The 11190-nt window shown below is 32.5% G+C and overlaps 1 protein-coding gene across 1 annotated transcript; it reads left to right on the forward strand.

Annotated features, from left to right (window-relative positions):
• The first annotated feature begins 390 nt into the window (after nucleotides 1-390).
• LOC133325757 (tRNA modification GTPase GTPBP3, mitochondrial) lies at nucleotides 391-1995 on the forward strand. The gene is made up of 3 exons (XM_061534481.1): nucleotides 391-870; nucleotides 947-1695; nucleotides 1752-1995. The coding sequence occupies exons 1-3, from the start codon at nucleotides 391-393 to the stop codon at nucleotides 1993-1995; spliced, it is 1473 nt and encodes a 490-aa protein (XP_061390465.1).
• The last annotated feature ends 9195 nt before the right edge of the window (nucleotides 1996-11190 follow it).

The following is an 11190-nucleotide window of genomic DNA, read 5'->3' on the forward strand; positions in this document are numbered from 1 at the left end:
TGCTTTTACATCCTGACCTGGAAATATTTTATATTTAGTTAACAATAGATTCCATTTGAATTTATCAAAACTCACGACAATTTTCTTCCGTAATATAAAAAAAATCCCGAAGAATTGTTGATTTTAAAAATAATTTAATAAAAAACTGTTATATTTTAACAACATTTGTCAAAATGAGTTTGGCAATTGAATGTTGTCAAAGTTAATCAAATTGAAAAATTGTAATCAGCTTTGAGCATGCGATTACCTTGTAGTTATGCCATGATACACACCTAATATTGTTTTGACAACAAACTTAGGAACCAGATGATAATACAGTTGACTTGCGAAAACATATTTTGACAGAGATGGGTAGACATTTCCAACAGCTGATATCTACATCATACCGGTATGTTAATTTTTAGAAAATTATTAAAATTAACTACACCAAAACGATACGCAAGTGCGTCAACGATATATGCCCTTAGCTCGGCTTATGGCAAATGTGGTGTTTCAGTAATTCGAGTGTCAGGGCCGCAGACCAGAAAATGTCTCAGTAACATTGTCGGTAGCGTAAAACTTAAAGAACGACATGCACATCTTAAGGCTTTATATCATCCAAAAACCAATGAGATGATTGATAAAGGCTTAGTTCTATGGTTTCCTGGGCCATCGTCTTTTACGGGTGAAGATTGTTGTGAGTTTCAGGTTCATGGATCGATTGCTGTAATATCTGCAATGCTTGACGCATTAAGTCATATATCCGGTCTCAGACCGGCAAATCCTGGTGAGTTTACAAAAAGGGCATTCTTTGGGAATAAACTTGACCTGACGGAAGTTGAAGGTTTAGCTGATCTCATTCATGCAGAAACAGAGGCTCAAAGAAAACAGGCATGTAGAAAAATTTTACGTATATATAATTTTATTTTATAATAATTGTGCAACTGAGATGTCTTCATCCTATTAGGCTTTACAACAAAGCAACGGCTCTCTTTCCCGCTTATATGACAACTGGAGAAAACGCCTGATACGCTGTGCAGCACATTTGGAAGCGTACATAGACTTTGGTGAAGACGAAAATATTGAGGAAGACATTGTTGTGCAACTTTCGAAGGAACTAAAGAACTTACAAAAAGAAATTACTGTACATTTGAATGACCAGAGACAAGGCGAAATGCTAAGGGATGGAGTTCGCACCTGTATAATTGGAGCACCAAACGTAGGCAAAAGTAGTCTTCTAAATTATTTGTGCCAAAAGGATGTGGCGATTGTATCACCAATAGCTGGCACAACGCGCGATGCAATTGAGTCAACATTATCATTCGGCGGTTATCCAGTGCGTATTGTTGACACTGCCGGGCTCAGATCGTTTACGACCGACACCATTGAACAACAAGGCATTCTAAAAACCAAGAAGAGTGCAGAAGATGCCGATCTTATTCTTCTAATAACGGATGCCGCACATTTTAAACGAATGAATTCATTTACAGGAAGTAGGATTGAATCTTATTGCCTTGAATATTTAAAGGAACTCGATTTGGATCAAAATATCTTTAGAAAAAAACGCGTGCAACTTATTGTGAATAAAATTGATATTCTCTCGAAGGAAGAAGTTCAGGCATTGACAAATTTACCCAATGTTATTGGGATATCCTGTAAAGAAAATTATAACATGCTGGATTTCATGGCCAGGTTGGAGAATATACTTAGAGAACTGTAAGTAGCAGTTGAAAAAAACAATGAAGCATATATTTTCACTCTAATTTTTACAGTTGTGGGTCCCCCTTAGCAGAAGCACCACGTTTAACACATGCACGATATCGTGTACATTTAGAACGTTGTATAGAACATATTAAAGAATTTCTAGAAGAATACTCTCCAGACGTGTTTCCAGACATGGCTATTTCTGCACTAAAACTACGAAATGCGATTAAAGATATTGAGCGAATTACAGGTCATGTTAGTACAGATGATATATTAGATGTAGTATTTAAAGATTTTTGTATAGGAAAATAAAAATGAAGGTATATTGTCAATGTTTTTATTGTGGATATGGCATCAAATACAATAATTCAAACGTTATAAACAGTTACAGTGTTCTTCCGATTGAAATTCATTAAATTGCCTATTAAATTCTACAACACACAAATAAGATGAGTATTGTATATTGGCGATAAATTAAACTTCTTTTTATATATTCAAAAATATTGTAAATGTAGACGAGTAAAAATTCATGTATGATATAAGGTACTTTTTTTATTGAAATTCAAGGTTATAAAGTAGTAAATAATATTTTAAAGACAAATGTAATTAATGCGAGATCATGACTATGAATAAACATACAAAAATATAAAAATATTTGAAATTTGTATACCTGCTGACAAAGTTCTATGTATTAGGTGGTTTAAAGAATGCTGTTATGGGCTTTGTTATGACGTTAGGCTTGCGTGCATTTAATAATGAGTTTTGGCTATTACGTGCTGTGCCTGAGGTAGTTTTAATAGGGTCTACTTGGGAAACATCCAATTTGTTTAATTCCTTCTGCAATTGTTTGGCTAGATGAAAATCTTTATGTTCCGTTAATTCCTCACATTTTATATGTGCGTTGCAAATACTGCATATTTCAATCAAACTTTCGTTTGACACACTTCCATCATTTAAAATATTTTTAGATGCCGTCGAACTAGATGGTTTCAAAAATTTCGTTATATCAGACAGCTTGTTAGTATTTTTCTTAGGTATTTGTTTTCCTTTTATTCTGGAATTATTGATCGGGGATTTGGCAGAATTAATTTTCATTCGAAATTCTTCTCTAAATTCAAGTCGTTGTTGCTGACTAATTTGATGAGCAAAATGACGGTCATTGTGAGTTTGAATGCTATTCGGAGAATTTAATACTTTTGCACCACACTTACTACAATTGACGAAAAACGTCGCCAAAACCTTAGTAGACACTGGTAAAGCGAATTCCAAATATTCAGATCGATAACTTTTTATATTATATTGCTCAGAATTTTCGTCAAACTTTCTTTTTAAATAAAAATAAGTTGGCGCTGTTTCCGAATCACTTTGAACTTTTTCCAATTCCTGAATTAATTTGTACAATTCAGAATTATTGTTAGCTTTGGTGCTACCTTCCGCAGGGGTTTGTTGTGTATTGCTGACTTCTAAGGCGGAGTTAGCGGAGGGACTTTGCTCGGGTGTCAATGAGTGATTATTATCAGATGTACATTTATTATCATCTTTAAAGCAATTATCTGTTTCAACTTTAACATTCGTTTCATTATTTAAAGGCGCCGTTTTAATAAAATATGTGGGCTTAAGCAATGAGTCATTACTGCTATTATTTTGTCTTAGGGTCCCATTTGTGCTAAGCATTCTATTATCTACCATCATAGTAATATTATCAGTCGAAATGCTATTTGCAAAATTATCTAATATTGACTTTTTAGTAATAGTTTGTTCAGTGAGTACACTTTTAATGTATTTTTTAGGAATATCGTGACAATCAGATAGTAATTCATTGGAATCGTACTTCTGGTTGGTGGCAGTATTTTTAGTACAATTTTTAGGAATTAAGTGAATTTCAGAATTTAATTCAACAGAATCTGGTTTCTGGTTAGTGGATATATTTGTAATACAAGCGTTTGTTTGTTCTGATTCTTTTATCGGAGTAATATTTGATACATTATCAATGTTATTATGTTCGTTTAAACAATTCGAAGCCAGCTGCGAATTTTCTACATATTTCGAACATGTATTTTCAGTTCCTGTCGTTATACCACTCGGAATGGCGGTATCATCTTGCATTTTGTTCGTTATGTAACTAAATGTGTTCATTAGTTTATTATGATGACCATTTGAAAACTTTATATTTTTTTTATGGTTGTCATTCTCGATGACAATCATACCGTAGCGCTTTTTATCCTCTTGCCAACATACAGATGGAAATTCATAGTCCGTATTTCTTTTAAGTTCCACAGTTTCTGTTTTAACTTTAATAATTGTTTCATTATTTAAAGACGTTGCTTTTTTCATAAAAGATGGATTAGTTTGAAGTAGGACATTATAACTATTAGAATTATTTAACGTCACTTTCTCTTCCTCTTCAATTGGCTTCAAACATTCGTTGATGTGTAGTTCTGTGTTCCGCGAAGACATATTTGTGACAAGTGTTTTATTCTCCATCATCATTGCAGTATTATCAGTCATTTTGTCACTTTGTTGTAATATAGGTTTTTTATTGGTACTTTGCTTCTCAAACATACTTTTAATGCTATTATTAGGAATAACACGAATTTCAGATTCGAATTTATCTGAATCTGGCTTCTGAATTTCAGATTCGAATTTATCTGGCTTCTGGTTAGCGGCAGTACTCTTTATAGTATTTTTAGGAACTAAGTGAATTTCAGAATTTAATTTAAATGAATCTGGTTTCTCGTTAGTGGCAGAATATTGTGTTCTATTTGTAGTATAAGTTTTAGTTGCTTGCAGTTCTTTTATCGGAGTAATATTTGGTACATTACCATTGTTATGTTCGTTTAAACAATTCGAGTCCAGCTGCGAATTTTCCACATATTTCGAGCAAGTATTTTCTATTCCTGCCACTGTAATGTTCTTGGGGCTTAACATATAGTATCGCTTTTTTTCGTCTTGCGTATTTTTTTCAAGTTCTACAGTTTGATGTACAAACATTTTCCTTATATGGCTGTTTGACTCATCATCAACATTTTTGGCCACGTCATTTTCTGAATTTGTAGTAAAGGGCTCATCTTTAATATTAATGTCAAGTTTTGGACGTTTGGCAGCCTGCTGTGCGAACATAGTTTGAAGTGTTGTTTTTTTTAAAGAAATGGGATTAGTTTGAAGTACGTCATTATTACTATTATTGATGTGCTCATCTTTACTATCAATGTCAAGTTTTGGACGTTTGGCAGCCTGCTGTGCGAACATAGTTTGAAGTGTCACAGATTTTGTAGAGAGAGTTTCAAATTTTCCAGCAGTTATTCCTAAAAATTTTATAGGATTATTGATGGCACCACTGGAACCAGGTCGAAAGAATACTTTAGTGTTTGCTTTTATTAATTCCATACAAGTATCTACAATAACGTCTGCATCATATGATTTTAATGGAGATGATCTAGAACTGGATATTTCGACATTGTTAATTTCTTGGACAAAGTTAAAAACCATATGCTTTGCACGACGTTTATTTTGAACAATATCTTCATTTAAGCGTTCACTTATTTCATTCGCCAGTTCCATTAGCCAGTGGCGTAAGGTTTTAACGCCAGTAATGCAATTTCTTCCAGGGAATTTTTTACAAGAACCAATGCTCTTTGCATAGAATCGTGGTGTTACAATTTCTAAGTCAATTCCACGGCAAATATTATACAGCCAGGTACTGTAAAATATAGAATAGGAATGTAAACGAACAATTAATGCTTTAAAGGAAAATATAAAAATCATTTTTAACGGTTAAAAATCAACGTTTATTTTTTCCGTTGAATAATAAGACTTCACATTTAGAAATTTAGAGTGTTTTCTCAACATCACTAAATATTCTTAATGGCCCCGTCAATAAGAGTGTATAGGAATATGACGAATATATAGGTATATGGCACTATAGGTGTCCAATGTCACTAACATGGAGAATTTTTCGTTGACATTTTCAAAAATAACTGTTATTTCCGGTCCCTGAAAATCAACAAACATTATATGACTGATGCGCTATAAGAGTTTTGTTTTAGTTTCTCACCAAAACTAAATTCTGTAGGAACTCAATTCAATTCAATTTTTTTTAATCCAAATTAACGAATTATCTAGTATAAGATATGTACATTACAAGGATTGAGATTTATAAAAAGGTTTACAACAAATAGTATGCTCTAAATTTTATGTTTTCTTAAATATATGATTTGACGTTTTAAGGCAAAAAGGATTGTAAAAACATTATATGATTTATTAAAATTTAAAGGGTCATGATATAAAAAATATGAGTGCACAGTTGATTTATTTTTAAAGAAAAATAATTAACTATTGAACTATATTTTTGGATGGCGATTAACATTTCTATCAGCAACGTATACAGAATTTCATTTCAGGGGGCCCGGTAGTACAACATGAAAAAATTCGCTTTTACAAACATAAATTTAATGTGAAAAAAAAAATTCGTGGGAGGCCCGGGCCCCCGTCTGCGTACGTCCCTGATTTCTATTATTAATATATATCGCAACTCTCTCTTAATATTTCATAAGGAGAATCTAAATTTTTTTTGAAATAGTTTTCATTAATTCTGTTTATAAAATCGATTATGAGTTCGTAACCAGTATCTTCATGTAATATTGTCGTAAGGTTGGTTGAATATCATCTTCAAACATTTATTCTGGATGATTTACAGGCGTTTGAGATGTGTTTATGCTGCTCCATGCCATACTGGTGATGCGAATGACATTTTGGGTCTAATGAAACATTTATATAAAAGGTTTTTATTTTTGAGAGAAAGATAGGAGCGCTTGTTCAAAAAGAGCCATTATGCTCGGAATGCAGTGATAGCTTTTCTGCACGAATTTTCGATGTGTGAACGGAATGTGAGTTTTTTGTCCAAAATAACGCCGAGATATTTTACTTCATTTAATATGTGAAGTGAGTTGTTTTGGAAAGATAAATTTCTACAAGGATCTCTTTTAGGTATTTTATTCCAAGGAAATATACATTGAGTTTTTTGATTATTTATTTTTATTTTCCATTTGAGGAAATATTTCTTAATGGAAAATATACTCTTTTCCATTTTTTTAAGTAATGCACTCGTAAGTTTACTTGTAGCTATAAGAGCTGTATAATCAACATAGTATGCCACGTGTATGTGTCTTGGTGGTATAAAATCTGATACGTATATTGAATATAATATGGGGGGAGGATAGATCCTTGGGGTAAACCGGCTGGAATGTTTTTGAATGAGGATATACTATTATTTATTGACACCGCAAAATATCTCGTGGATAAAAAAATCAGCTACTAAGTGACATATATGTTTTTGGACGTGGCCCATTGTGCCAAACAGTGTCGAAAGATTTCTCTATATCCAGAAGTATGAGTCCTGTGGATTTCTTTAAGCGCTTGTTTTTATATATGATATTTTTGATTCTGCTCACTTGATGAACTGTATTATGTTGTTTTTCGGATATAATATTTTGGTCTGAGATGAATTCTGATAATATATTACATATAACCTTTTCAAAAACTTTTCCAGTGTTGCTCAAGAGGCTGATGGGTCTGTAGCTATCAGGATTAAAACCCGGTTTATTTGGTTTAAGAATTGGTATAATTTTGCCTCTTTTAAAAGATATGCCGTCTGCACCGATTTTAACGATTCAAAGGACTTATAAATCGTATGTGGTCAGAATAAGAAAATATGCAAACTAATTGTGAGATTCCGCCAAAATAAACATATTAAGTAATATTTACAATTCCCCAATTTTTGTATCGAGCTTTAATGTTAAAATAAATTGTTGTTTTTTAAGACATATGGATCAAAACTTCAAATTTCATAAAATATGTGTATGTTCTAATACTAATAACGCGAACATTAACATCGACGAAAATATTGGTAATAATAGCATTATTAGTATTCCCGTCAGATATTTGAGGTTTTGTCTTATTTTCTTTAGAGCCCAAGCTGTTGGATATGAAATCTCATTTTCATATTTTTCAAAAAAGTGTATTATTTTTCGACAATGTTTTTTTTCAGTTTGGATGTGGACCTATGTAACCTTAAACAACAACTTTTTCAAGTGTTAAATTGGTAGAATAAGTTTTACCAAATTATAAACTGTTATGTGCTTGGGCCTGCATTGGGGTACCAGTTAATACTTTTTATTGACATAAACTTAGAGGCAAATTTTTTCTACCAACCTTATATTGATGCAATATTGATAAGGCAAAACAACGTTTACCGAGTCAGCTGCAGGGTTTGGGAAAATATGGGTCCATCAGGGCGACGCGTAGATACATTCATTGGAAGTATTTAAAATTCTTAATCAATTATAAGTGAAAGCTCCTCAGGAATGATTCCTCAATATTCGATCCAAATATATCCAATATTTAAAATGTAACATAATTTTTATCAAAAAAAGTTACAAATGTACATGGTTATTGATCGTAGGTCTAATATATGGGCAATATTGCCATTTTTTTAACATAGCTGAAGGTTCATCCCTATATAACTCGGGAATTACTTAAGTATATGAAAAAAGTGAATAGTTTTGGGTTAATTGATCTGTCGTTGCAAACTGTTCATTTTGGTGGAAGCTGTGTCTACTTCAATGTAAAAAAATGTGTAAAAACAGGTTGAGGCGAACCAGTTTTTTATGTTCTCTATCGATTTGTGATTAAGCCACCTATTTCACGGTCTTCGTGTCAAAGTAAAACTAGAAGCCAACAAAATGGGGACTACGCCCCTTATGTATCATTTTTCAAAATTTTAACTGCATCTACCTTTAAATGATGCTGACATTTTGAAGCTCCATTTTGAGTGTTTTTTAATTTTATTTCTAGTTTTAATACACAAACAGGAATTTCTAAAAATCCATTATAAGATTATGGTAGTCGCGAATATGAGTAATTTTAATCTTGTTCGAAAAGAGAACTTTAAAAACTTCAGCCGAAAGAGAGATGTACCCAATTTATCTCAAAAATAGTGTGAGCGGGCACATCCATGGTTCTTAATGGACCACATTGAAATCGGTATGATCGATGTATTTTCTTAGGGTGCACACCGAAATCGGATGCGCGTTAATGGCATATGGAGTTTTCGGAAATTATTCGCGTTTTACGATTTTTTGGGTACTTCAATGCAACGTGTGGCACATCTTAGCCGTCAAATGAAATTTCGCAAAATATATATGGATTGGAAGATAAACTTCAGTACTTCCTGGAAACCGCATGCGCATCAAATGATTTTGAGAATTACGCGATTTAGACGCAATTTAAAATGTGTATTTCATAATATTATTTTATTTTAAGATTTATTCCTATTTATAGAACCCCAAGACTTATAGGAAGGGTCTTGATATAATCCGCAAGGCGTATACTTATACACAAAAAGTGATTATTTTTGTACATGTCAATTTTTCGGCGAAATTCGGGTAGAATAGCGAATAACCCCAACATATTTTCTGAAATTTCTTGTATAAAATTAAAAAAATAAATATGATGACATTATTTTTCCGAACCAAAAACAAATATTTTTCCTCAATATCTTGTTTTGTTGTCGCGGACGCGGACCCCAACACGGACTTGTGTGATTTTGATATCATTTGATTCATCAAGGTGTTTAAATTATGTAGATATTTTTAAATTAATTTTTAGGTGTGTATGTCGTTAATATAATGAAAATATCGATGTAATCTCCTATTTTTTTCCTCATATTTCGCGAAGATAATCACCTTTTTCGCGAATATTATAATATATTCATATTCTTATTTTACGGAGGAAAATATATATCAACGTTTTTGGTCAATATAGTAAACGGCGTAAGACTTTTTTCTTATGCCCAAAATTAAAACCTCGATAACTTTTGCGCGCATCAACCAAACGAACGGTTTCGGAGTCAGAACATTTTTCTCTATATGGAATATTAAAAAATTGGCAATATTGCCCATATATGTATAAAAAATGGAGCAAGAAAAATGTATACTAACGAATCAATTGAGAACGGCTGGATCGATTTGATTCAAAATTTCTTTCAGCTGTCGGTAATTACAGTGGGAAGGATTTATGAAAGAAATTTTTGAGAAAAATCCGCGAAAATCTTGCAAAAATTATTTTAAAGAAACGGCTGGACCGATTTGACTTAATATTGCTGTTAGTAATCTGTAATTGAAGTAAAATGATTTAATGAAAGAACATTTTGAGAAAAATCCGCGAAAATGTCGCAAAATGTATTTTGAAAGATATTAGCATTTCCACACATTTTATATCAAACCTTTATGGTTTCATCTCTTTGTAGTTCTTTTTGTCCATATTTTGGGCGAAAATGGGCAGCGTATATCTTTAAGTAATTGTCAATTATTGAAAATTCTCAAAATATGTTAATTGTCATTGCCTTGAAAAAACTATTGTATCTATACTAATAAAAGAGTAACGTGATTGACTGACTGATTTAACGATTCATAAAAAGTACTAAATGTGATACCATTTGTATTTGGCGAACCGGTGGAGCTAGAACTCTAAAATTTGGTTTGGTGGTCGTTGATGGAGTGTAGGATAGATGTACCAAAGGGTTTTTGGAAATTCGAACTACAACTATCCGAAAAGTACGAAAATGTACTAAATTTGGTACAATTCTGTAGCATGTGAATGGATTGAGCTAAAAACTTGAAATTTGAAATGCAAATTAAGGTTGAGAAGTAGGGTTGATATGAGGAGAGTTGGGAAAGCGTGTACTCATGTGTACAAAAAGTACTATATGGTACTATATTTGGTACAAATTTGATTTAGAGGCACAAATCGAGCTGGAATCCTGAAAATTGAAAGTAACATTACCGTCGGAGTGTAGGATTGGGATATGTACGTAGTTTTGGAATTTTTTGACTTATGTGTACGAAAAGTACTAAATCGTACTATAATTGGTACAATTTGGATTTGGGTGAACCGATAGAGCTGGCACAATGAAATTTGGAATTAGGATCATTGTAGGGATGTAAGATTAGGGTCAGGATTCAGTTTAACAAATTAATCCTTATGGGTACTATATGGTACTAAATTTGGTACAATTTGAACTTTAGGTGAACCAATAGAGCAAGAGTCATGAAATTTTGAGTCAGGATCACTGTGGAGGTGTAAGATTGAAATATGTAGGAAGTTTTAGAAATTTGTACTAATGTGTACTAAATTTGGTACAATTTAAATTGTGGGTGAAGCGATAGAGTTGAAATCATGAAATTTTGATTTAGGATCAATGTGAAGGTGTAGGATTGTGGTATGTAGGCAGTTTCGGAAATTCGTAATACTGTGTACTAAATTTGGTACAATTTAAATTGTGGGTGAAGTGATAGAGTTGAAATCATGAAATTTTGATTTAGGATCACTTTGAATGTGTAGGATTGGGGTATGTAGGAAGTTTTGGAAATTGGTACTACTGTGTAATAAATTTGGTACAATTTGAATTGTGGGTGAACCGACGGAGTTGGAATCCTAAAACTTGGATTT

This window comes from Musca vetustissima, unplaced genomic scaffold, assembly GCF_032173495.1.
Source record: "Musca vetustissima isolate MV318-11 ecotype Yass unplaced genomic scaffold, APGP_CSIRO_Mvet_v1 utg24037, whole genome shotgun sequence".
Classification (NCBI taxonomy): Eukaryota; Metazoa; Arthropoda; class Insecta; order Diptera; family Muscidae; genus Musca; species Musca vetustissima.